Consider the following 27,681-nt stretch of genomic DNA (forward strand, 5'->3'; position numbering starts at 1 on the left):
CAAAGAACATGATTTTTAATGATTGTATGCGTTTTCTTTAAACATCTTTCAAAGGAAAACAGCATTTAAAAAGAGCATTATGATTCTATGTATTTATGTTTTCAATATTTGCAAAGTATGCTCAGTTTTCAAATAGTCAGGTTTTTGTAATGGCTCATTTTGCAGACATCATGCAGCTGAATTATTTTCTGTTCATATGTCAATCTCTAGTAAAGGCCAATCTATAAATTGTTGGAGTCATTGCAAGCTTACTGCCCTCGAAGACCCATGTACTGCAAAGGTTTTATGGTTGTCAAGAGAGAATTCTTTCTGCTCCCTCCTAGTTGGTTTGACTCTGTGAGAATGAGCGGGCAATACAAAACTGGAATTGAGCAAAACAACCAACCTATGTATTTTCATAAAGGGGAGCCGATTACAATAAAGAAGTTTTAGAGTAATACGAGTTCATCTTTTAAACAGTCACTGCACAGTAGAGCAGCTCAAGCAGAAAAACATTGAATGTACTGTTATGCTCTTTATTTTATGTATAAATAAATAAATTGTATTTTCTATAATTACCAACTGGAATAGATACATTAGGAGTCTGTACAACACTTTTGCTCCGGGCTATAACTAGATAACTGAGAGTTGGCCTCTGTACTGAACATGTCATAAACTATGTAAGTTCCTCATCATACTTTAGCTGGATAGATGGGGTAGCAGATGTTTGTATGAAATTGCCTGTGTGGTGGAAAAGTGAATGGTCTTCTCCTTGTAACCTGTGTCCTGAACTCGCTTCTTTTTAAAAGGCTGTCATTGACATTTCCTTGGTTTATGCTAGCCGATTTCTGGTGCCAAATCCTCTATCATCAGTTAATCCTGTAACTCACAAATATATACATTTCCAACACATGCTTGAGTTAGCTTTCTGAAGGCATTCTGATAATTTCAGAAGGTTTTTAAGGAAGGATTATTGAAATGCTGAGTAGAGGTCTTTTTTTTTTTTTTTTTTTTAATAGGTGACCTAGATGTGAGATATACAGCTGTCAGCAGCTTTATTTTCCTGAGATTCTTTGCTCCTGCCATTCTTTCTCCAAACCTCTTTCAGCTTACACCACACCATCCAGTAAGTACTGTATCAATTTGTTCTAGCTACATACATGGTTCTGTCACCATAGTCTATCAAGATTCTTTCTTCAGTTCTTTTAATAGCCTCTAGGAGAAGTACCTTTGTTAGTTCAAAGATCCACTGTGTTTGTCTTGGATATGAAGCCTATGTTGAATGACTGTGTGTGAAGAACTTGGAAGGGTTTTGGGAGGAGCAGTGAAATTTAAGGACAAACAAGGTATATGGCCTAAGATAGAAATCTCTGGTTTCGTTCTGCAAGTGATTGCCTTTGGTTCTCTGAAGAGCAATAGGGTATCTATGAAGCATGATGGCTTAAGAGTCAAAAGCCTTTAAAAAAAGCAACTTTTTTCCTGTAGTGCTTTATTTGGTCTTTTCTAATTTTATGTTACTTTTCTGCACGTGAAATAACAAAGAAGAAATGTAGTTTACCTCTATCCCATATTTTAAATGCCTAGTCCATATAATATTGTTCTCTTTCCTAGGATCCTCAGACTTCTCGAACTTTGACACTTATCTCTAAAACCATTCAAACGCTAGGCAGCCTATCAAAATCTAAATCTGTAAGTATGCCATTTTCATTTAAAGGCTTGATTTAGGGAAGTGATTTTCCTTTTTTTAATTTTTTTTTTAATCTTTTATCACTTATTGTAATTAAGCCTTTAAAATGTTTGAGTTGCGCTAGGCTTGTGCAAAACTGGTTATGTTTGTTTTGATTATAAGCCTCTCACGCTCACAGGAAAACTAAACCTGTCTTAATCTGAACTAGATTTCAGTAGAGCAAAATTTTGTGACCAACCTAGAAGTCTGTTCCAGGGGCTTTTCATTCCTTCCTTCTGGAAGAAAGGTAGTGATCAGGAAAACCCATGAAGTTCTCTGCTTGCCTCCCGTTCACGATAGCAGGTCTACAGGGCTTTACAGATTATTTCAGCATTTTAAAGCTCAGCTGAGAAGAATTGCCCAGTAAGGGGAAGGGCTATGCTTTTCACAGAATCACAGAATCACTAGGGTTGGAAAGGACCTTCAAGATCATCAAGTCGAACCATCAATCCAGCGCCACCATGTTCCCTAAACCATGTCTTGAAGCGCCACATCCACACGTTTTTTGAACACTTCCAGAGACGCGACTCTACCACCTCCCTGGGCAGCCTGTTCCAATGCCTGACCACCCTCTCAGTGAAGAAATTTTTCCTAATATCCAATCTAAACCTCCCCTGGCGCAACTTGAGGCCCTTTCCTCTCGTCCTATCGCTGGTTACTTGGGAGAAGAGACCAACACCCTCGTCGCCACAACCCCCTTTCAGGTAGTTGTAGAGAGCGATAAGGTCTCCCCTCATCCTCCTCTTCTCCAGACTAAACAACCCCAGTTCCTTTAGCCGCTCCTCATAAGACTTGTGCTCCAGACCCCTCACCAGCTTCGTTGCCCTTCTCTGGACACGCTCCAGCACTTCAACATCCTTCTTGTAGTGAGGGGCCTCAGGATTCGAGGTGCGGCCTCACCAGTGCCGAGTACAGGGGCACAATCACTTCTCTACTCCTGCTGGCCACACTATTCCTGATACAGGCCAGGACGCTGTTGGCCTTCTTGGCCACCTGGGCACACTGCTGGCTCATATTCAGCCGCCTGTCAACCAGCACCCGCAGGTCCCCTTCCGCTGGGCAGCTCTCCAGCCTCTCCTCCCCAAGCCTGTAGCGTTGCATGGGGTTGTTGTGGCCGAAGTGCAGGACCCTGCACTTGGCCTTATTAAACCTCATACAGTTGGCCTCTGCCCATCGATCCAGCCTGTCCAGATCCCTCTGCAGAGCCCTCCTACCCTCCAGCAGATCAACACTTCCACCCAACTTGGTGTCATCTGCAAACTTACTGAGGGAGCACTCGATTCCCTCATCTAGATCATCTATAAAGACATTGAACAAGACCGGCCCCAGAACCGAGCCCAGGGGAACACCACTTGTGACTGGCCGCCAGCCGGATTTAACGCCCATTCACCACAACTGTCTGGGCTCGGCCATCCAGCCAGTTCCTCACCCAGCAAAGAGTAAACCCATCCAAGCCACGAGCTGCCAGTTTCTCCAGGAGAATGCTGTGGGAGACGCTGTCCAAGGCTTTACTAAAGTCCAGGTAGACAACATCCACAGCCTTTCCCTCATCCACTAGGCGAGTCACCTGGTCATAGAAGGAGATCAGGTTGGTCAAGCAGGACCTGCCTTTCCTGAACCCGTGCTGGCTGGGCCTGATCCCTTGGTTATCCTGCAGATGCCCTGTGAGCACTCTCAAGACGAACTGCTCCATGATCTTCCCCGGTACAGAGGTCAGGCCTGTAGTTCCCAGGATCCTCCTTCTGGCCTTTCTTGTACACGGGCGTCACATTGGCAAGCCTCCAGTCGTCTGGGACCTCCCCTGTTAACCAGGACTGCTGATAAATAATGAAGAGTGGCTTGGCAAGCTCCTTCACCAGCGCTCTCAGTACTCTCGGGTGGATCCCATCAGGCCCCATAGACTTGTGGGTGTCCAGGTGGTTTAACATGTCCTTAACTGCTTCCTCCTGGATTATGAGGAGTTTATTGTGCTCTCCATCCCCATCTTCCGGCTCAGGGGTCTGAATACCCTGTGGATACCTGGACTGGCTATTAAAGACTGAGGCAAAGAAGGCATTATGTAACCTTGCCAAGTTGCCTTTCCTTTCATACCAGTTCAGTTTTGTGCCATTCAGTGGGGAAATTAGATCTAAACACCCATGTTCTGGATGTTTGATAGAAATAAAACTCATGTACCTAAGGCACCACACTGCTATATCTGGTGATAATTTGGAGTCACTGGCGCTCTAGTTAGTATTCACACAGGCAGCTGTAGATGAATCTGTAGCTCAATTATGAATCCTTCAGGACAATAGAATTCTTTCTCTCATACTTGTTGTCAGTCTCTTTTAGGACCAAGATTAAAAGCTAAAGCAGAAGCATTATTAACTGTAGTAACTGGACATTTGAAACGCATTCTGCTACCTTTTTGAAATAAAAATTTGGTACTACTTAATGTGTACTGTACAACATGAAAGTAGCAGTTTGCTTATTTTACTCCTGGCCAGAAAAAAAACCCTCTTATCTGTGGTTGCTTGCCTCATGGTCTACTGCTGTTAACAATAATATTTTCTGTATAAACTGTATTATGATATGCATGGTTTTGGCTTTGTATTTCAGGCCAATTTCAAGGAATCCTACATGGCTACTTTTTATGACTATTTTAATGAGCAGAAGTATGCAGATGCAGTAAAAAATGTAAGTAATGCACGTGAATGGTCTGAAAATCCTGCTGTGATGTTTGAAGCACATGCTCGGAATCCTAGAATGTAATACATACTGTTTCTAAACCAGGAAGTGTGTGCTGGAAAAAGCAGACTCCTGATAACTGTAATATTCAAGAAACTTTTATCAAATTATGCGCATGTCAATAGTAGAATCTTTTTGGATCTACTTAATAATTAGGTTGGATTACCAAGCTGCTGCTTAGAGCTTGAGACATGTGCATGGTTCATAGGATGCTGCAGATGTATGATGAACATTGCTTAGTCCCAAGGGAAGTGAAAGATACATATAACAAAGGAGAAGCACAAGAAGTGTTGCTCATCTGCAGTTTTTCTGCTTAAGACCATTTGTACTATTTTTTAGTTTACAACCCAGGAAACCTCCCACATTCCTCAAGCTTCTGCCATTACCTTCTTTAACTACTTTTACAATATTTTCTTATAGCTCTGTGCTGTACAAATACAGAAGATTTTAATTTGGGTAGTGCGGTACTGTCTATTTTATCTATGCCTTTTGTTCACCTTTTAGTTTCTAGATTTAATTTCATCTTCGGGGAGGAGAGATCACAAGAGCATAGAGCAACCTATATTGCTTAAAGAAGGGTAAGTATGCATGTGCAATAAAACCCTCTACTTGTGTGCTTGCTACCATTTTAAGGCAGCTATCTTTTTTTCTGCCGCCCCTATTCCATCCTTGTGTTCAGAAAAGAATGTAGGAAGATTCTTGTGTTGCTGTTTCTACTGGTCTCCATGGCTGCTATAACTGATTTTAACATCCTTTAATTTGATTTAAACATCTTAATTTAAGTATGTTTTGAAATAAGTGGAGGGAAAAGAAGCCTGTAGAACTTAATTAGCACAGCTAGGGCAAAATAAACTTGAATCAGCATCGTGTTAAAATCAAGTTTGTTTGTTTTTTCCTGAACTCCAGTGAACAAAAGCTGCAAAATTCCACTGTGAAGGCAGATACTGAATATCTTAGGGAGGGCAAATCCTGCAAATGGAATTTGCTTTTGCTGCCCTGTAAGATCCATATGCTAATCATTATCATAGCCATTTTGAGGAAAAGTTGTGATGCACTTGGAACAGTTTCTAGTCTTAGTACCTTTCCTTTTTTTTGAAGCATGGTCCATATGCCATATTAGTTTTAGATACTAATTGTTGGCATTTTTTGTGTTACAAAACTGAGTTGTTAAGATCATCTAAGTGCACTGTGGAAACAGCTTTTTTGAGCTGGGAGGAAGAAAGTAAAAATCCAAATTCTTCCTGACGGAGTTCAATAAGCTGAACTGCTGCTTGAAAGTAAGCTTTCATGGTAGCTCTAAGTCATGTAACAATTAGGTTTTCAGTGAAGGTATGACTACCCCTTCCAGTTAACCTCTGCAGTTCACTCCTCTGATGAATGTCTGTCCCTAGAAGCAAGTTTGTCTATTTTAGTTCTGTACATTTATCATTCTTTTGTTTTTGAAAATAAATGTATTGTTTATAACATTTCCCCTCTAACTCTAAAACATTATTTTTTCTGCCTCTGTCTTTCTTTTGCTCCTGTCTGATTTTTTTCTGTCTTTTCTTGCTTGGCCTGTGGCTGCTGTTGTAAGGACTCTTAAACTAACAGTAAAGAAAGTTGATGGTAATAGTTCATCCAGGTAAGATGGCAGGGGCAGTTGGTGCTTTGCTGTAGCTACCGGCTGACAGCATGTCCTTCCTTCACAGCAATAGACTTGTCTGACTTAACTTTGGGGAGGAAGTACTCTGTTTAGAGATCCTGAAATGCCTGTGTAAACCCAGCAGAGAACATTTGTTACCTATTTTTTGATGTTGACCAACTCTTTTTTCTTCCTTCCTTAAAACAAAAATCTGCTGTAAATAGAGAATAAAGGACTTACATCTGTAGGCAGTGGCTCCAAGAAGCACTGGGTTTTGCTTAACCTGTGAATATTAAGTGATCCCAGTGAACTCACTGGAATTGATTAAGATGTATATTTTCTAGGCATTTCTTAAGGAACGTTCAAGTAATTTTTTCTCAAGGTTAAGGAGTGGCCTTCAGCTGTTTTTCCTGACATTTTGCATTATTGCCATGTTACATCATGGGGAGTGGGTGGGAATTTTCCCAGCCTTTGATTGGATTCTTCTCCAGGTTGATTGGCTGGTTAGTGGGGTTTCTATTTGCCTTTGCAATGTTTTTGTTTGCCTTTGGTTTTTTAATCTATCTTTGCTTCTGTTAAGAGTATCTAGATGGAAAGCTATAGAGTATGTACTTTTGAATGAACGAACAGTACCAAAGATTACTTATGGCACTTGGGTTTGCTGGCATTGATCATGCCATCGCTGCTTAACAGCTCTCTGCCTGGTTCTTTCTAAAAGGAGGAGAATTAAGAGGGGAACTAGTCTTGCCATTCTTGTAGGTGAAAGGAGCATGCTGATGCTTCCAAGCAAGGCTAAGGCAGATCCAAACTCAGGTCTACCATAAAGATGAGAAGAAACAGTATCTCCAATCACCCAGCACTGAAATGGGTTTCATCTTAGACATTTTTCCCTTTGTTCTTCTGACTATTTGCTCCGACTTCTCACACGTTCTGCAAATGTTAGAAACAAAAAAATCCTTTAAATTGACCTTATAACTTCTATGGCTTTGAATGCTTGTCATCTATCTCTGGGAAATAAAAGCACATTCTTCTCTTGGCTATGTCAGCTATGAAGAGTTTAATTAGAAATGTGCTCTTAGCTCTGCTGTATGGAGTTTGCATTTTTCAAAGAGGGAGGCTCTGTAGGATTTTGCAGTTTTAAGTCACATTTTAAGTATTGGCATAAGAAGGAAAAGAAACTAACTTGAAGAGCATATTGTCCAGCCCAAAGACATCTGCTCTCCCCTTGAAATTTGCCTTAACCTTGAAATATGAAGATTACCGCCAGTGGGCCTGGTGATGACCTGAATCATATGGTTTATTAAATATTTCTCAAGTAATCCAAGAATAAGGACCGAGACAGTAACTGTTTGACCATTTTAAGAATGGGAGAGGTGTGTAACTATAACTGGTTTTAAAAAAATGTGTTGCCATATACAGTCCTTGTCAACTTTTGCCCACACAACTTAGAATGGGCAGAAGGCAGCAGCACAGATGGTTACAAAACAGTTAAAATCTGAGAGAACTTGGGTTTCTGTTTGAGCTTTAAACAGATCTGCAGTTCAGTTGGATGCAATGTAGCTGTTTCTGACTGAAGATACCAGAAGCGAGAAACAGTGTTAGCTGTCCTAAGCATTTTAGCTCTGCTATTGAAAATTTTCAACCAAATCATTCGCTGTTCTCTCTGTGTGTGTTCTTTGTGCTGTTTAGTGCCTTCCTACTTGATAAAAACTGCTCTGTAGTAAGTAGTTTTTACTGGTTCCATTATATAATTCTGTTTTTGGCACAATAGTTAATGTAATGTGTAGAGTAGCTGTTACCAACTCTCTAGTGCATATGCATACACGCTTTTTTCCACCAAAAGTGATGCTGAGCAGTATGAAGTCACTAGGCTGCCAAAGTCACCTTGAAGCTTTTGGATTGATTTAGTGGTTAGGAAGGTGGTGGATGCATCAGAGTTTCTTGTAAGCTAATTCAAGTTTGAAATTAATTAAAACTGACAACTCACTAAATGAATGCCCCTCCTCTGCCAAAAAGATGAGAGTGGGGGGTTCTAGCTTTCAGCCATCCGATTGCTTTGTATGTTGTTGAAAAAGCATTTCCAACTGCAGCATCAATGTGCAATTGCAAATGGAGCTGTGGAACATCCAGGTTTTGTTTCTAGAGCTCGGAGTGACTAAAGCATGGGGTTCAGTCTCTGTGCTCCAGACTTCCCACCTGCCTTTTAATTATTAAACATACTCTAAACCTTTTGAGCTTTCTCACAGCTTTAAAAAATAAAACATGAAAAAAGCTTGTAGAATTAACAGGTCAAGCTTAGCAGAGCAGTACTAACCGTGTTCTGCTCTTTTTCTGCTGTAGTAGGAAAACATTTAGCTGGATTTGTAACTGAGGAAAGGACACAAGCTGAATTCAGCTGACTAACTAGAACCCCTAGACTACAAGTCAAGCCACATGTCCTGCCCTTTTTTTACATCTGGAAGAAGGACAGGCTTAACTAAGAGATGCACTAAACCTATCCAAATGTGATGTTCCTTTCCTTGTCAAGACAAGGCCTCAATAATTAGAAAACACTGTGTGTCCTCTCCTAAAGCCTCGCAAGTGCCATCATGGTACGTGTGTGTATATATGTATAAATCTATATACATAAATACATATTTTATATGTATGCAATATATATATATGTATGTATATATAAAATCAGTTGTATTGTAACAACTGTTGTTCTGTTTACTAGGTTCATGATCAAGAGAGCACAAGGAAGAAAACGATTTGGTATGAAAAACTTCAAGAAGAGATGGTTTCGCCTGACAAACCATGAATTTACCTATCAGAAAAGCAAAGGTAACAAAGGTTTGCCAGTCTTTTTTTGATACATTAAAATGAAGATTAAAGAAGGCACAGTGCAGGCAAGTCTGTCGGCCTGTATGTTCTTGCCCTTTTCTTAGTATGTCTGTACTGACTGTTCGAGAAGCTTCTTGGATAGCACAGTACACTATAAATTAGCAGAATATTTGATAATATTTGTCTAATACCAGTTATCAACATCATCCGTAGGTTTCACAGTTATGAAGTAGATTGTTCAAGCAAACAAAATTCAGGATACAAATACCTTACACTGGGATTTGGGTTTGTATTGAACATTCTCAGATGCATCTCAGCTTGTTCTCATAAGTTCTCTAACATTGGCACAACTGGCTGCAGTAGGCAGGGGTTTGCCTGCAAGCTTTGAACTTGCAAAAATGTGTTCATTTGATGTTGCCTAATATCAAGGATTTTGGTTTTCGCAAATTGTTCCTGTCTGTTCAGTAGTACACAACACATACCACTTCCTTCCATCATATAAATACATAGCGAGTAAGAAAGATAAAAAAACATGTTCAAATCATGCCAGTCATCATTTCACACTCCACTTTGAGATCTTGCACCACCACCATCAACCTAGTTCAGCTGAGCTGACAGGAATGATTTCTTTCATTGTCACCTTCTCAGGAAGTATACTGTGTCCTGCTGCAGTGGTTCGTTTCTAAGAGGCTTGCTAGCATAACCTAATGCAGCTGAAAACAGAAATGAACTTAAGATAATACTTGAGGAGCATGCTAGTAAATCCCTGCTGAGTGAAAGATTTTTTTTTTTTCTTGTGCAGTCAAAATTATCTTCAAAGGAACCGAATCAGCCCTTAGAATAAGGGCAGAGGATGAAGTTGAGTTGTGAATAAGTTGCTCAGTATCTGTTTGTGTGTGTTCTGCAGGTGATCACCCTCTGTGTAGCATTCCAATTGAAAACATTCTGGCAGTGGAAAGACTGGAGGAGGAATCCTTTAAAATGAAAAATGTAAGTAGGTCATTCGTTAATTTGCTTGTTAGGCTGGTCTAGATCCACCAGCCTAATGGCCTTTTTCCCTTTTGTAACCTGGATTGGGTTTCTATTGAAAGATGTACAACCACAGCTGCTTGTTCTGTATATAGTAGCAGGAGTTTCCAAAAGTACAGCCCATTCAGATTCTTAACAGCCCAGTCAGCAGTCTTTGGGTTTCGTGATCTGCAGCACACTCAGTACTGACCACTGCTGATCAGCTGTCTGGGGTCTGTAATGTCAGACACAGGTAAGATAAGCAAGTCCCTGCCCTTTCTGTTAGACCTCTCTGTTGGGAAGGAACTGGCTGCTTATAATTGTGAAGGATCACATCTTCTTTCTTAGCTATCAGTGTTTCTTTATGGGTTAATGAAAGTGCATATGTATTTGCATTAGGTCATGTGCCAAAACAACATCTGTGCTGTGCCAGTATGGTTTAGTGTTTTGATTACCACATTAGGGAATAAAATACAGCTGTATTTCTCATGGAACACTACTGCCAACTTCTGTATGCAAGACTTACCATCTCTTGTGTAAGAACAGTTCTTAGACATGGTCAGTTTAGGTGATGTTGGGAGCCTTTTTCATACTCTTCTGCCTGTAAAGCTGAGTAAGGTCCTTAAAAAGTTATTTTAAAAAAACAAACAAACAAAAAAGCTCAGTGTTTTCCAGTGCTAAACATGCATCTACAACAAACTTCTTTATACACATAAATGGTTGTGAATTTTAGCTTTTCTGCCTCCTAAGTCTTTCATGCCACCTACACTGCTTGTGGACACTATGCAGGGCAGTGCTCGAACTAGAGCTGCCCTAGATATTAGGTTCCTCAAACAGCATTTTGTTAAAGTGAGATACAATGCTTGACTCCTCAGTATTTTTCCTGTTTCAGGTATTATTTTGGTAGCATATCTCTCTGTTAAAAGATGGAATAAGTTTCAGTTCACTTGCTTCTAGAGCACATCTTTATTGTACTGTAGCTGGCTCTGGTGTTTATAACTCATGTTGATTACATAGGCAAAAGCAACCAAGCTGCAAAATAATTCTCAAGGTATCAGAAGGCAGCTGTAATGTGTTGAACTGTTGCCAACTCTACTCTGCAAAATAACTTGATTGAACTAGGAAGTAGCCACACAGTTGAGATAAAACTCACTGTCTGTGGAGAGGAGCTGAGCTATAATTCTGATCAACTGTTCAGTGGCAGCAGTCTTTAACTTATGCTGAATCTACTGGGCTAGTATGCGTCCAAAAAATCCCTTTATTGTAAAGATTTATTCTAGGAAAAATATTCCTTTATTGGTAACATCAGAACATCAGCAACCAACTATTTTGGTTGCTTAAATTCAGTATTACCTAGGAGATGAAGGTGACTACATTCATTCTGGAAAGTAAGGTTCAGAGTCTTTCCATAAGCAGTAGAAAATACCATTATCACCTTCCCATGCTAATATATTCCCATTTATCTTGACATACATAAATAGTATACTGCAGCAAGAACAGAATTCTCAAAACACCACAGCAGATGTATTTGCGATGCATATTCCATCATGGGTACTAAATGTGATTAAAGATCCACAGTTTCTATAAATATTCTCTATGTAACTGTGCTCTGAATTGCACCAAGTGTATCTTCCTCAATCCTGATAAATCTGCACGTCTGGCAGTAAGGCCAGTAGCCTTCATCTTCCTTGAGCACAGTTTGGGAGGTTTGGGGGTGGTTTTAAGTACTGTTCAGGTCTTCTATGTTGTTTGAGAAGCAAATGGTCATTTTGGTAGTGTAAAAGTCTTGCAACCATTTGAAATTCTTGGCTTAGTTGCGGGCTTCTCAGTAACAGTTGCCATATGTTAGTTCACTTAGGTTGGTATCCCCTTACACAAAGCCATACTCCCTAAATCTGTTCCTTTGTTGTAATGCAGAAGGCTCCATTTACCCCAGCAGGACATTAAAATTCTTTTCCCTGTAGTTCTGTGTTAACTGAGGGTTGAGCTGCATGCTCCTGTCTTCCTTGTTCCTTCCTTCCCTGTTCCCCAAACTCAAATTGCCAGTTATGTCCTGAAGAGTTTTATTAAAAGGACTGTCTCTCTGGTGTGTATTTTGGCAGTGCTGGACTGAACATACTAGCAGCTCCTTCACTGCTGTTGTGTGTTGTGCCTTTCTAATTATTGTCTGACATCTATAAGGATACTAAATTTAGGGAAATGGCTTTACCTTTCCTCTTAGAAGAGACATTGTAATTTAAAAAACTGTTGGGTCACAAATTAGCAAGTATATTTGGAAGCTACTTTGAAGGATGTGCACCTAAAAGTGTCACAAGGGAAGAAGAGATTGCGCCCGGTGCCAGTCTGCAATGTTCTTCTGACCAGCTAGGTGCAGAATTCAGGCAAATGTTTCACATCTTTGTAATAGACAAAAGTGAATTTCAGTTTTGGTGGGGTTTTTGGTTTTTTGGTGTGAGGGTTTTTGATTTGGTTTTGGGCTGGGGAGTGCCTCTGTTTTTCTTTCTAAAGTAGCACAGAGAAACCAACTGTTTGGAAAATAATAGTCCACATGATACGGGCAGTGTAATGTCTAATGATTTGAATAATCAAATGAAGAAGTAGAAGAGGGAAGGGTAATTTAGGAATACCTGTGAGAGAGAGGAAAGCGCATTAAAATTAAGTATTTGGAGAAGCTAGAGGAAAGGAAGATGGTTGACATTTGCCTTTCCAAAATTTGCAGTTTAAGATCACTAACTTGAGCTTAGTTATCTTCAGTGCATGATCAGAATAGTCAAGCAATAAGGCTGTGCATCAGACACTTGCTTCTTCAAGAGGAAGAAAATAAATGCAGTTGTGCCATTTTAAGTTGCAAGCTGTTTTAAACAGGAGAGCTGTAGTTTAGATTTTCAGTGCCCAAGCCATCATGAAGAATTAGTGTAATTATTTGAACTACCCTATGGTGATTAAAAAGAAACTGTATTGCTGTGATTTGCTAATAGCAGGTATAGTTGGGTGCAGAAGTGTGGCAGTTATTAAAAGGAAAGAATCATGCTGAAATAGGTGTTAAAAAGACTAGAGATACGGCAGTATTAAAGCAAAGATGTGGCTAAGGCTGGATCCAAACTCTCATTTTTCTCTTTTCTGCCCCCTGCTGACCAGCATTTCATTTCAGCCCTGCATTGGGTCCCTCTTGTCAGCCTTCCAAAACTCGGAGCTGAAGCATTACTAAAATTGCATCCCTGAGGCTGACAACAATCTTGTTGAGGCCTAACCAGCAAGTTGATATTAAGTTGTTTGTAAATAATCTCCTACAGGAACAGTATCTTACTCCTTGTTCCAGGTGAAAGGTCTTGTTGTTTTAAGGGCACATATGCTGCTTGATTTTGTGTTGAAATGCATTTATTGGTGCATTCTTTTGGTATGCTGTGTTTTTCCTTTAAGAAATCATCAGTCTGAGCCCGGTCTTATGTTCACCAACTTATTCTGGTGGTTTATTCTGTGGCTTATTTCCTTATTTGCAGATGTTCCAGGTGATCCAGCCTGAAAGAAGAGTCCTGTATATCCAGGCAAATAATTGTGTGGAGGCAAAGGACTGGATTGATATCCTCACCAAAGTTAGCCAATGCAACAAGAAGCGCCTCACAGTCTACCATCCCTCTGCCTATCTTAATGGCCACTGGCTTTGCTGTAAAGCTACTGCAGATAATACTCCTGGCTGCACACCCTGCACAGGGTAAGGATTGGTAACCTGCTGTTGGTCTAGGTATTGCCAGGGATACGTGCGTCTGCAGCACGACTTGCATGTATGCAGTTACAAAGAAGATCTGCCAGGTGTGCAGGCATCGTGGTATTTTCAAAGGCCATCTTTATTGTCATTTCTGATGCTGTCAGTATCTTGGTCAAAATGTTGCAATTTTTAGAGTTCAAGACATTAATAGGAGTTGGCTGTGGGATAAGATACTTTGGTTCTGATCATATGTCATTAGTAAAAATGTCAGAAATCCCTTCAATGTCCTGTTTGTAAATTCCTGAAACAGTCAGTCATCTGCTTCTAGATTTAATTCTAAACCAATCTTTTTCTAAGGGACCCACTCATCCTCCCTGTTAAATGAAGAGGTGTACTGTCTGGTTCATAGGAAACTGTTTTCATCTAAAATGAGAGAAGCAACAAGTCTGTAGTGGTAGTTAGTCTCAGAATACGCAGCCTGGACAGTTCGGAGTTCAGTGCTTTGGCTCCTCCATCTGGTTATAGCAGACTAATTCACCAAAATGTGTGGATACTGATACAGTCCTCTCTTCCAAGTCAGACTGAAAGCATGCTGGATAAATCTAGGCATAAAGAAGTTTGAACTTTTCTACCTTTTCTTTTGGGAAAAATAGGAAGTTTTAAGCTCCTTTCGATACAATCTGTTGGCTTTCATGAGTACTCACTTTTACTTTCATCCTTGTTAAGTGCTGTTTGTTCCATAACATACTGTTTAGCATATAACTTCTACCTCTCTTCCTGATGCCTTACAGAGGCCTTCCAGCAAATATACAACTGGATATAGATGGAGATAGAGAAACTGAGCGCATCTACTCTCTTTTCAACTTGTATATGCCAAAATTGGAGAAAATGCAAGGTGAGGATGAAAGATGATTGCATCTCCAATACACATAGCAAGGCAAAAATACCTGTGAAGAATTGTATGTTCTAGCTACACCAGCCTTGCAAATCACATCCTAGAACACAGTGGGCATTCTTTAACTTGTTTCCCCTTCTGCTGTCTTGAGGCAGTTGTGTGAATTATTTTTGGTACAGTGTGCAGTCTCACAGTCTGTACAAAGTTCTTTGCATAATAAACAGTTGTTTGAAATACATTCTTAACCACAGCATCCTAAAATAGCATAAGCACAGAGCATTGCTTGGATGCTCTGAATTGACAAATCAGTGTGCACTAGACCAGAAGTTTACTGATCTTGAAATGAAGCAGCAGCAAAGTTGAGGTTTCAGTGGAACATGGTTTTGTGTTACCAGAAGTCATGTGCACATTCTCTGATTCAGATCCCAAGAACAGGCTGGATACAAATGGTTTCCTCAGGAAGGCTCTTTCAGAATTATCAGTGAAAGATGACCTCTTGATGTCTATGAAATGTTGAAAATTGAAGTTTGGGATAGGAAACCCTCAGGAGCTGAGGGGAGCAGAGATGTGACATGAAGGATAAAAGAAAGAAGAGACAGCAGAGGAAGTTAGTACTGGTAGGCATGCCAAGAAAAGTATCCGGTGTACACGGTGCCAGACTTGAAATCCCAATTTAGCACAGGGAGTGGCAGGGAAGCCTTCACTGTGGCACTGATCCTTAAATAGGACTTTATTTTATAATATGAGATAAGCCAGTGGTGTCAAACACACAGATTGGAAAGCACTTTAATCCATTCCTGGCCGCCATGCAATTGCAAACTTAAGATCCTCACCACTTCCGAGCTGTCTGAACCAATGCCCAGCTTTCTCCTGTTCCGAATCTTCACTGCCAGAGCCAGCATCGAGTTTCAGTGTCGGGGAAAAGGACGCAGGTCTGGCACAGACAGCGCGGCAAGGGGAAGGTAACTCGAAAGCTGGGACAGAGACAGCAGTAAAGCTAGAAAGCTAGGGAAAAATAGAGGCAAAGTAAAATACTCTCCCTCCCCTTCTAATGTGTTCTGCCACAATGCAGAAGTAGATCCCATGATGAATGTGTTGCAAATATTCATGTGTAATCAGTGTCCTGATCTCTTAGCCAGGAAGGCTCCTTGGTAGGATGAGAAGGTGGTATGACTTGCCCCTTCTTAGCATATGTCCTTAAGCAGGCAGCCAGCCAGAAGTCATGACGTATTCTGCTTGTGCTTGTTGTATGAACCTTTTAGGGGTGATGTGGTAAAACATCTTCTGTGACTACTTCAGCCTGTAATTGTTTTGAATTCAGTCTGTTGTGCAGTGCTGTACTTGCTGCTTAGCTGCTGCTTAGGGATGGAACCTGTCCTTCTGACAAGTGAATACTTGACTTATGCCGGCCAGCCCGGCAGCACAGTGGCAGAGTTAGGCCTGTGTCAGAGTTCCCAAAGTGTGTGCATGAGGTACTGCTAGTGGTAATTGAGATGAAAGCATTGCCTGTGCAGTAAAGGACAGCTTCGCACCAAGCCAGGAGCAGCTGCCAGGCTTGCTGCCATTTGCTTACGAGACAAGGAGGAGGGAACGGGCACGGGCCAGCCTCTGTGCCTACCAACAGCGCAGCACAAGGACAGGCAACTGCTCCGTCTACTCTTGCTGTTGATGTCAGCCACAGTTCTGTGGTGGTCATACAGAAGCAAACCAAGGAACTGTATGAACCTGGGACTGAGTATTTTTAGTCTGCATGTCTTGCTTTTTTCTCCCTGCCTACCTGATACCTATTCCTGTACTTTTATTTTTTTTCCCCCAGAGGCCTGTGGTAGCAAATCTGTGTATGATGGACCTGAAGAGGAAGAATATTCTACATTCATCATTGATGACCCTAAGGAGACGTATAAAACACTAAAGCTGATTATTGAAGGTGTTGGAACTTTAGAGCAGGAGCATGCTCAATATAAAAGGGATAAATTCAAGAAGACGAAATATGGAAGCCAGTAAGTATAATGGGTTGTCCAAACAGGGGAACAGTCCTCGGAAATGGGTATTTCCCATGCTTATGTTCTGGCCTTTACCATGTTCATGTTCAAAAAATGTCCTGCAAATATATACAAAGTAAGATTGTGATTTAGGATTGATATTACAATGTTTTAAAGGACTGTAAGGAATTTTAAAATGCTTATTGTCTAATACAGTTTTATTCATAAAAACAACTGGGGGGTTTTGTTTTTTGTTTTTTTAATTTTGAACCTGTGTTTGTGAAATGAGCAGTAAGTACCAGAAGATACATGTATTTACTAGCTTCTTTTAGACTGTTGGTTTAAAAATGGGAAGAATGGCTGATACAGCCACATGACTGTATCTTGTGTACGTGTAAATAAAGGAGCATTCTGCACGTGGCTGACAAAAAAGAGAATCAATTCAATCAGCCAGCTCTTCCGGTTCAAGTAAGATGCAGTATTATCATTACAATTCCAACTTTGAATATCAAACTTAGGGAAAAGGTTTTGTCCGTTCACTTTCTGTTCTGACATCTTGTCTTCCTGACAGAAAGTTCTATGTATAGTGCTTTTTTGCTTTTTTTTTCTTTTCTTTTAGAGAACATCCCATTGGTGACAAAAGCTTCCAGACCTACATCAGGCAGCAGTCAGAGATCTCGGCACATTCCATATGAACTGCAAAGGAAATGAGAGGACAGTGCTGAAGGGTCGATCAGCGAAGCTAAACAGCAAAACAAAAGGGAAGCCACACATGTAGCAAAATGTATGGATAAGTGTCAAGCTTACAAACTTTGAGACTTGCTAAATGCATTCTCTTTTCAAGAAACTGTTACAATAGTTGCTATGCACTTTATTCATCTGGTTATTGACAGATGATAAAACTCTGCCTTCTAGGCAGTTGTTGTCATGTGTATTTTTAAATTTGCTTTGGTTTCTTGGAATCTAGTGATCAGTTCAATGATCAAGGTGTGTGGACTTCATCTTGACAACTCCAATGCAATTCCTTACATTTTGGAAACCAAGCATGCTGCTAATATGCAGCATTTTCTAGAATGGTTCTTTGTTACTGTTTTTTGTTCCTGATTAATGTATATTATGTCACACCCCTGCGTGCTCTCTTAGGAAAAGCTTAGTAACAGTTTACTTTTAATGCCTGCATTTAGAAAAGAAGCAGAGAAAAAAACCCAGTGGTGTAATCTCTTGCGTTGTAGCTTTATTCTGAGCAGGCCAAGGAGCAGGCCTTTTGTTTTTACAGCAGCATAATTTTTGCTAAATGTGCACAGTTTTTAATAGAAATTCAGATCTGAATGGTACTCTTGATATTTTTGAGATACAAAGTCATTTCTCCAGACACATTCAGCAAACTGGTTTTGAAGGTGCAATCTCAGCGGTATAATAAAACTGACTCTCATAAATACGAGTAAGAAAGAAATGAACTTCTGTCAAAGCTACATGTCTCTTATGGAGTCCAGTGAATGGTAATCTTCAAAAGTCTGCCAACTGAAAGGCAAGGTAAGCTGCTTTTGATGACCTTTTACCACCACAGCTAGAAGGATGAATAGGATACGAGTCTGGCAGCTGAGACACACCGACTCCCAGGCTCAACAGCCGTCAAGATGGGTTTCTCCGAAAGGATGTTTAAGCACTGGAGTCCATGCTGTCCTAGTACCACTTGCTTTTCTGGAAAATAGATTTCTACTTTTCCAAAAATGTTTTTATATACTTTTTTAAGAGACTTGTTAAAGGATATTTAGTATATTAACACGCATAATGGTAACTTGTTAATATTCTGAGTGTAGTGAAAATGGAATGAGCTGCGTATCTCACTAATATCAACAAAAGTCATTAAGGAGGGGAATAAAGATCTGCTAAATATAAGATATATATTTATGTATGCTGTTTAGTTGTACACCGTAACTTTCCTCTGTATAAGGGTCTGATTTACAAACATCTAGCTTTGTTGGCACAGAAGCCTGCATGATGGACTTTAAACTTCTGTGGGGTAGAAGCTAGTGTTGGTTTTAAGCTGAATTGGAACAGAAAGGATTGAACTATCAGTTTAATGTGAAGGTATCTGTATCTTTGCTTAAAGTGTTACAGAGTAACTCTTAACTGTGTCCTTATTGCATCTGACATGATTTAAGATGGCTGATGTACTTTGAATGCCTCTGGTAGTGATGCTTTTAGGAATGAGGTTTTCTTTTTGTTTGAGTATATAGTAGACCACCTCCTTGTAGATGATAAATGATCTCTTATTCATCTTCACCCAGCAGACTGGGGAAAGGGAAGTAATGAAGCATTGCAGAGATGCATTTTGGATTCCAAGCTTTTAGCTGCCATGAACTGCAATTTTTAACACGTATTTGTAACTTAATATTGTTTATAAAATACTAATGATCTGTAATGTGTGTTCTACTTGCCAATTAAAAGAAATGTTTTATTTCTGAAAACTGTGTGCACATTTGGAGTCTGTTTAGATTCACAGTGGTCACCAGGGGTACCTGCTGGCACAGCATCTGCTGTTCAGAGTTGGACCATGGATGGAGATCCTTGTGAGTGTAAACCAATCTCTGTTGGGGCTACTGAGCTGCAGCCTCGCTCCGCCTCCCATCCCCATCCCTTTTCTTGGGTCAGCATTGCACCCGTGGGACTCTGCAGTGAACCAGATTGGGCACCTGAGCCAGCCACAAACTACTCTTGCAAAGGAAACAGTTATTGCTCAGCTAGATCAGCCTTTTGAACTGGCTCCTTGTGTTATTACACAGCTGTTGCTGCTGCGAGGGATGGGTGAGTCCATGTTGAAAGGACAGGAGGTGAGAGTTGAGAGCGCAGCACTCTGCATGTAGATCAGCTCATAACCATGTGGAACCACCATCCTTATGAATAGGACCTGTTCCATGGCAAAACCTTGGGCAGGCTGAGGTTTATGCAAGTCAGTCTTCTGGAGCTTACCAGTGCTTTCTGGATACTCATGTGGATTAAGTTTTGGCTCTGAGGCGTTGTGTGACAAGCTGCACTTGCTGGTTCTGTTGGGGAGTTTTTGCAGGAAGACTAGGCAACAGACTTTCCAGGATAGAAAGCTGTTGATCAGCTCATTTCAGGAGTGTGTTAGTCTAGCTCGTGTTCAAGGTAACTCCCACTGCCGTATCAGGCGTCTCTGTCACCAGAACACAGATGTGCATTTCTGAGAAGCTTCTGGAGAAGAGCTGCTGCAGGCACACTCTAGCTGAGTGACAGTAGTGGTTTAACAGGTAGACCACACCCAGGAAAGAAAACCAAACTGATGGTGGAAGACACATCACCAGTGTCTTGGTGAAGGTGAACTTGACCACAATTGTGTGGTTTTGCTGAGGAATTGTAAACCTTGTTTTAAAAACGAACAAGGTTTTAAGTAAGATGAGGTAGTAAACTGACACAGGATTTGTAAGAAATGAGCAGAGTTAAATGCAAAATTACTGTAACACCATTCCCAGGTCTGTCTCTTTTCCACTCAGTCTCATTCAGTGTATACAATCGTTTTGTTTTCCTGATAACATGTCTTAGCTTAAGTCAATGGGAAATGTTTGAAAGCTGCTTTTCTTATGGCATAACTTAATGAACAGGGCTGGTGAGGGGTTTGTGTTAAAACTGCACTTCCAATACTTGCTTTGCCTCTGTCTCCTGTCTGTCTGCAGCATATGTTTTCTGATGTTATCTTCAGAAATACTCAGCAAATCATGTCCACAAGATAGATGACTTGATGGGGACACTTGGGACAACATGCCTTATATCTGGAATGGAGAAAATAACATTAAAAACCAAAAAGCATTGACAGGTCAGTTTTCTTTCCTTCTTTCCTCTATCCCAACCTGAAAGGCAAAAAAAATGATTTTTGACACAAAAGAACAAAGAAGCCAGGCTGTTCTCCTGAGACTCCTGATGCCAAAGAAGATCCTTGTGCCTGTTTTCTTCCTCGCTGAACAAGCACACTAGGGCACAGCTGACCTGGCAACAGGACCCCAGAGGCCCTGGTCTGTGTCCATTCCAGTTCAAAGGAGATGGTGCCTCTGGTCAGGCAAATCTTTGTGCATTTTAGAAGAGTTTAGACTGGGAGATGGGGCTGTGAAACTGCACACCCAAAGTCAAGTTTCCTGTTAGAGTTTCCTGCGGCAGTTGACAGGAGTTTAGTTCATAGAAAAATCTTGTGACTTGTGTGCGCATGTTTTTTAGGTGGATGGAGTAGAGATGGAGAGCAGCTGCTGCAGTGATGACAAATCACTACTGGGGCCTTTTCATGCTGTGGGTGTGATGTCTGAAGCTGTGCTGGGATGCAGTCGGTCGGACAGCAGAAGGGACAAGCCTTGCCCATGCCAATGATGTCTCAAAGCTCTGTTGGCACCAGTGGCACTTGGTTCTTCACCTAGTAAGATTATAATGAGGTCTGTATATGGATGAGACAGTTGAAGAACAAAGTTCTTGTCTGGAAAAGTTTCCATGTAAAAATCACCAAATGGAAAAAAAGGTAAGTACAATGTGCCATGGGCATGGCATGCAGTTAATGCAAAGACCACCCAGGGCCCACCACACCCTTACAAGGATCACAGGAGTAAGCGTCAGCGACTGCTCTCTGAGAAGCTATGAGAAACAAGTGAGAACTTCTGCCACGTGAGAAGCTGATGTGGGGCTAAGGTGCCTGGCCATGCGACACAGCTGTCTGAGGCACTTGAACATTGAGGTGGTTCCCAACTCCATCCCTTCTCTGCAATACCCCATGCAGTTTCAAGGAGGTAATTTCAACTTGTAACCCCATAAGCACACTTACAAAGGGCTGTGTGAGCAGCTTGCCTGGATAGCAGGAGAACACGTGAACCCTGCCAGTTCCCATTATTGGCTCCAGGATGCTGCAGGACTATGGCATAGGGCAGCGTGCAGCTGGAGGCTGGGTGGTGCTTGAGATGAAGTTTAACAGCATCTTCCCATGAGCCACCTTCTGTATTCATTACAGCTGGAGACAAAGGCTAGCAGGCTGACTGGAGAAGACATTTCTTTCTGGCTCTGAGCTAATGTCATTAAAACAGTACATGAATTATTCCAGAGGTCAAGTGGGTACTGAGGAAAAGACAGGGTTTTAAGACAGAAGCGCTGTATTTCTACATGTGGAAGATTCTGGATCTGGGCTGTGTAAGAAAAGACTGGAAGAAGCCATCACAGAGCAAATAATTGTTCTAGGTTTCTAAAATAACCTAAGATAAAATAGGGTCCTAGGAGGTTCATCCTGAGTCAGAAACAGCACGCCTAACTTCTGAACAAATCACACATGCTGTTCCGTTTCAATTCCCATTTTCCATCTGCTGCTCCATTTCAGTCACTCTGATTTACCTGAAATGTCCAAATTGTTGGATTTATCATGTTTGCGCAGAGCTATTACTTTTAGCCACAAAGTTGCCTGCTGTGTACAGTCAGTTCCTTTATGACCTCCCAAACTGCAGGCTCCTGCACAGTTTTTCAGGGCTCGTTGCTAACTCCCGCTACCAGGTCAATTCCATTTCCAGAAGGACTTCAGTGTTAGGAAAGCACACCTGATCAACACATGGCTCAGGGTCTGGTGCCATCGTCAGAATTTTGGGTTTTTTGACCACGAGGCGGTTTACACGGCACCGGGCCTTCTGGCAGCAGAGGGAGTGCAACTGTCTCCAAGGGGCAAAAGGATTGTTGCTCATGAGCTCGCAGGCCTCGTTGAGAGGGCTTTAAACTAGATTTGGAGGGGAGAGGGGATAGAACCAGGCTCGCTAGAGATGAGCCTAGGGGTGGCGTGCCAGAGCTGAAATCAATAGCCCAGCTCAAGTGCATCTACACCAATGCACGCAGCATGGGCACCAAACAGGAGGAGCTGGAAGCCATTGTGCAGCAGGACAGCTATGATGTAGTGGCCATCACAGAAACAGGGTGAGATGCTTCTCATGGCTGGAGTGCTGCAATGGATGGCTATAAGCTCTTCCGAAGGGATAGGCAGGGAAGGAGAGGCGGTGGGGTGGCTCTGTATGTTAGGGAGTGTTTTGATTGCATAGAAATCAATGATTGTGAAGACCAAGTCGAGTGCTTATGGGTAAGGATGAGAGGGAAGGCCAATGAGGCAGATATCCTGCTGGGAATCTGCTACAGACCACCCAACCAGGACGAAGAGACAGATGAGACATTCTATAAGCGACTGGCAGAAGTCTCGCGTTCGCTGGCCCTTGTTCTTGTGGGGGACTTCAACCTACCGGACATCTGCTGGAAGTATAACACAGCAGAGAGGAAACAGTCTAGGAAGTTCCTGGAGTGTGTGGAGGATAACTTCCTGACGCAGCTTGTGAGTGAGCCCACCAGGGGAGGTGCCTTACTGGACCTGCTGTTTACAAACAGAGAAGGACTGGTGAGAGGTGTGGTGGTCGGAGGCCGTCTTGGGCTTAGCGACCACGACATGATAGAATTCTCATTTGTGAGTGAAGTAAGGACAGGGGTCAGCAAAACTGCTATCATGGACTTCCGGAGGGCAGACTTCAGCCTGTTCAGGTCACTGGTTGAGAGAGTCCCTTGGGAGACAGTCCTGAAGGACAAAGGGGTCCAGGAAGGCTGGACAGTCTTCAAGAAGGAAATCTTAAAGATGCAGGAGCAGGCAGTCCCCATGTGCCGTAAGAAGAGCTGGCGGGGAAGGCGACCAGCCTGGCTGAACAGGGAGATTTTGCTGGGGCTCAGGGAAAAGAGGAGAGTTTATCACCTCTGGAAGAAGGGGCAGGCAACTCACGAAGAGTACAAGGATCTTGTTAGGTCAAGCAGGGACAAAATGAGAAAGGCAAAAGCCCAGCTAGAGCTCAGTCTGGCCACAGTCGTAAAGGATAACAAAAAAATGTTTTTACAAATATATTAACAACAGAAAGAGAGGCAAGGAGAATCTCCATCCCCTACTGGATATGGCGGGGAACATTGTCTCCAAGGACGAGGACAAGGCTGAGGTACTTAATGCCTTCTTTGCCTCAGTCTTTAATAGCCAGTCCAGGTATCCACAGGGTATTCAGCCCCCTGAGCTGGAAGATGGGGATGGAGAGCACAATGTACTCCTCATAATCCAGGAGGAAGCAGTTAAGGACATGTTAAACCACCTGGACACCCACAAGTCTATGGGGCCTGATGGGATCCACCTGAGAGTACTGAGAGAGCTGGCGGAGGAGCTTGCCAAGCCACTCTCCATCATTTATCAGCAGTCCTGGTTAACAGGGGAGGTCCCAGACGACTGGAGGCTTGCCAATGTGACACCTGTCTACAAGAAAGGCCAGAAGGAGGATCCCGGGAACTACAGGCCTGTCAGCCTGACCTCTGTACCGGGGAAGATCATGGAGTGGTTGGTCTTGAGAGTGCTCACAGGGCATCTGCAGGACAACCAAGGGATCAGGCCCAGCCAGCATGGGTTCATGAAAGGCAGGTCCTGCTTGACCAACCTGATCTCCTTCTATGACCAGGTGACCCGCCTAGTGGATGAGGGAAAGACTGTGGACGTTGTCTACCTGGACTTTAGTAAAGCCTTTGACAGCATCTCCCACAGCATTCTCCTGGAGAAACTGGCGGCTCGTGGCTTAGACAGGTTTACTCTTTGCTGGGTGAGGAACTGGCTGGATGGCCGAGCCCAGAGAGTTGTGGTGAACGGGCGTTAAATCCGGCTGGTGGCCGGTCACAAGTGGTGTTCCCCAGGGCTCTGTTCTGGGGCTGGTCTTGTTCAATGTCTTTATAGATGATCTAGATGAGGGAATTGAGTGCTCCCTCAGTAAGTTTGCAGATGACACCAAGTTGGGTGGGAGTGTTGATCTGCTGGAGAGTAGGGTCCCTCTGCAGAGGGATCTGGACAGGCTGGATCGATGGGCTGAGGTCAACTGTATGAGGTTTAATAAGGCCAAGTGCAGGGTCCTGCACTTGGGTCACAACAACCCCATGCAACGCTACAGGCTTGGGCAGGAGTGGCTGGAGAGCTGCCCAGCGGAAAGGGACCCGGGGGTGCTGGTTGAACAGCCGGCTGAACATGAGCCGGCAGTGTGCCCAGGTGGCCAAGAAGGCCAACAGCATCCTGGCCTGTATCAGAAATAGTGTGGCCAGCAGGAGTAGGGAAGTGATCGTGCCCCTGTACTCGGCACTGGTGAGGCCGCACCTTGAATCCTGTGTTCAGTTTTGGGCCCCTCACTACAAGAAGCACATTGAGGTGCTGGAGCGTGTCCAGAGAAGGGCAACGAAGATGGTGAGGGGTCTGGAGCACAAGTCTTATGAGGAGCGGCTGAGGGAACTGGGGTTGTTCAGCCTGGAGAAGAGGAGGCTGAGGGGAGACCTTATTGCTCTCTACAACTACCTGAAAGGGGGTTGTGGTGAGGTGGGTGTTGGTCTCTTCTCCCAAGTAACCAGCGATAGGATGAGAGGAAATGGCCTCAAGTTGCGCCAGGGAAGGTTTAGACTGGATATTAGGATAAATTTCTTCACTGAGAGAGTGGTCAAGCGTGGAACAGGCTGCCCAGGGAGGTGGTGGAGTCACCATCTCTGGAAGCATTCAAAAAACGTGTGGATGTGGTGCTTCAAGACATGGATTAGGGAACATGGTGGCGCTGGATTAATGGTTGGACTTGATGATCTTGAACGTCCTTTCCAACCTAGTGATTCTGTGATTCTGTTAGTAGGTTTGCCTGCAAAGTTAATGTGGATGTGTTGATTAAAGGCTCACCAGCAGCCTGGGATAAATGTAAAGAATGTTTAAATGATAAAAAGGGAAATTGGCTTTTTACTGGTTTGAAAACGTTGCTGTGCTGAATCTTACCAAAAACATACGCTGGATGTACACAGTTCTCGTTAACATTAAGAGCAAATTCTCTCCACAAGTGTGGGGCCTGAATGGTGTCTGACTAATTTTACTAAATTCACTCACCTTCTTTAACCTCTGTCACAGTTGTCACTGTTGCACTGTCCTACCCTAAACCTGTCAAAATATTTATGTTTTTTATTATTCACTTGAAGCCACAACAAATGTACTGCCTGGATATGGACTCTTAGGTGAAAACAAGTAAGTCTTGATAGAGGTGACAGTGGTGCACGGGGTTGCCATCAGGTACCAGAGGTGTGCATAAATTAATTTATTTGATTAAGAAAGGCACTTTGGTTAAGTGTAGCCATGTATTTCTCTGGGGGTGGAAAGTAAAACTGCAGTCATCATGTTTGTGTAGAGAAATCTGCTGACACAAATAAAGGAAGCAAATTTTATTAATTATAGGGGGGAAAAAAGGGAAGTACTAGATGAAAACAGACACTGTGCACAAAAAGGCCACCCTGAAACACCTTCTGTTTTGCTTTCTTTAACAAGCTTTTCTGTGTTACAGCTCAGCTAATTCCTACTTCTCATCCTTCCAGAAGCCATCCTCTGGCAGCCATGACATCCTATGCCCGTGATGGAAATGACTGGAGAGGCTCACAGCTGAGAAAAGCAACTTTAAAAATAACCAGGCTCATCTGTGATGTCTGGAGATGCAAATGCTTCGCCTCCTGCTGAGCCACGGTGTTATGAGGACAACCCCATGGTATGTTTTCTCTTGTGGTAAAGCCCCCTTAAAGAGATTCCTGCTCCCCCACCCTGGCTGTGATTCAGCATCCTATTAATAGCACTGACGCAATTGAATCAGGGAAATAATTGGGACTTGTTAAAAGAGGCGGAGATTTTGGAAAAACCTGGACCATCCACCTGACCAGGTTTACAGCAGCCTCACAAACACTTGCATCAGCACACCCTGATGAGGTGGGGACAAGCCACCTCAAACGGCTTTGCCACCAGAGCGAATGCATCTCCCAGCTATGCTCTGAATCCATTTGAATCCCACCTCATGCTCCCTATTAAAATCACCGACATGCAGCACTGTCTGTGGCACGACCTTCTTCTGCAGCCCGCATTGCCTGTGTATATGTCCCCTTTGTTGTTTAGGTGACCCGTGTCCCCGTCTTCATCTTTTGCCTTGTCTATGTGTGCAGCCTGGCAGCTCCTCAAGGGTCCTGCTCTTCTTCTAGCCAGAGAACTGGGCAAAACCAGAGAGAAGTTCAGCTTTTCCTGCTGGCACAGTACCATGTTTCCTCAGAATTTACCAAGGAGCTGGAACTGTGCTAGTTCCTCCAGCACCGTCCCCAGCAGCTCTTTGCTGCCATGAATTCCCTTGGTGAAGACTGCCACAGGCTCAAAGGCAGGTTTCACACTTGAAAGCCATACCCGAACCTCGTTTTTCTGAAAAATGTCATCCTTTTTCACTCCAGAGAAGTCACCTTAGCATGATTTCTCTTGAAGATGCCAGGAGGGAGGAATGGTAAGCAAAACGCCCTCGTACAGAGTGGTTTGGAGGGCCCTCTGAGGGCGCTTGACACTGATTCTCAGCAGAAAGGAGCTGCTGCCCAAGTTATTTTGGTGTCGGAAGGAGATGGCCCACGCTTTCACTTTATTTAGAAGTTGTCAGTGCAGAAGATTCTGGCAGGTCTTTGCAGGTAGGTAAGCATCAGCCATAAAAGGAGGAAGGCCTGGAAATCCTCATGGGGGCTGGAGGAAGGCAGGACCCATCTTGCTGGGCTGGAAGGCACCAGGTACACTGGTGTTTGAGAGCCTGCTTGGCTCTTTGGGTGGGACCTGACACAGTCAAGGTAAAGCAAGAGACAAGCGGCCTTGGGCAGGCTCAAGCAGAAAAAAGAGAGCTGGTTTTGCCCACCAGACTCCCAAAGTTGAACGATGCTCCCTTAATCAGGCTGTTCAGTAATTAATTTTCTCTGCCTGTTTCTGCTACCTAAGCATCATTTCCTGCCACAAGAGAGAGCTGTTGGTTTCTGTTGTGTTTCTCAGAGCAGCACCTGGATGAAAACCCTGTGAGCCACCACAGAGCCATGTCTGCATGGACCACCTGCAGCTGCAGTGGTTGTCCATCTGCCCGGAGCCAGCAAGGAGGAGAGTGGGGCACTTCTCCCCTGGCTCCCTGCAGGTGGGTGCTGCAGGACGGGGCTGCTGGGGGTCCCTCCAGGCAAGGTTGCTCTGCCTGGCACAACTTCTTCTGCCAATCCCTCCGTTCCTCCCTCCTTCTAAATGTACAGGCTTGGCCCTGCCCTTCCAAAACTGTCCTCATCTCTTCACAGAATCACAGAATCATTAAGGTTGGAAAGGACCTTCAAGATCATCAA

General features: G+C 43.0%; 1 protein-coding gene across 1 annotated transcript in view; it reads left to right on the forward strand.

The window, feature by feature from the left end:
• The window catches only part of RASA3 (RAS p21 protein activator 3), a gene marked incomplete at its 3' end in the record, with an annotated part of 141,050 nt that extends 123,888 nt beyond the window's left edge, over positions 1-17,162 (forward strand). Inside the window, exons 15-24 of the mRNA XM_082013618.1 lie at positions 999-1,105; positions 1,591-1,668; positions 4,304-4,381; positions 4,937-5,010; positions 8,770-8,876; positions 9,784-9,866; positions 13,385-13,596; positions 14,382-14,485; positions 16,302-16,485; positions 17,087-17,162. Coding sequence (XP_081869744.1) covers positions 999-1,105; positions 1,591-1,668; positions 4,304-4,381; positions 4,937-5,010; positions 8,770-8,876; positions 9,784-9,866; positions 13,385-13,596; positions 14,382-14,485; positions 16,302-16,485; positions 17,087-17,162 — 1,103 coding nt within the window. The remainder of the gene's footprint in view (positions 1-998; positions 1,106-1,590; positions 1,669-4,303; positions 4,382-4,936; positions 5,011-8,769; positions 8,877-9,783; positions 9,867-13,384; positions 13,597-14,381; positions 14,486-16,301; positions 16,486-17,086) is intronic.
• Between the last annotated feature and the right edge of the window lie 10,519 nt (positions 17,163-27,681).

This window comes from Phaethon aethereus (assembly GCF_964289735.1).
Source record: "Phaethon aethereus genome assembly, chromosome: 1".
Classification (NCBI taxonomy): domain Eukaryota; kingdom Metazoa; phylum Chordata; class Aves; order Phaethontiformes; family Phaethontidae; genus Phaethon; species Phaethon aethereus.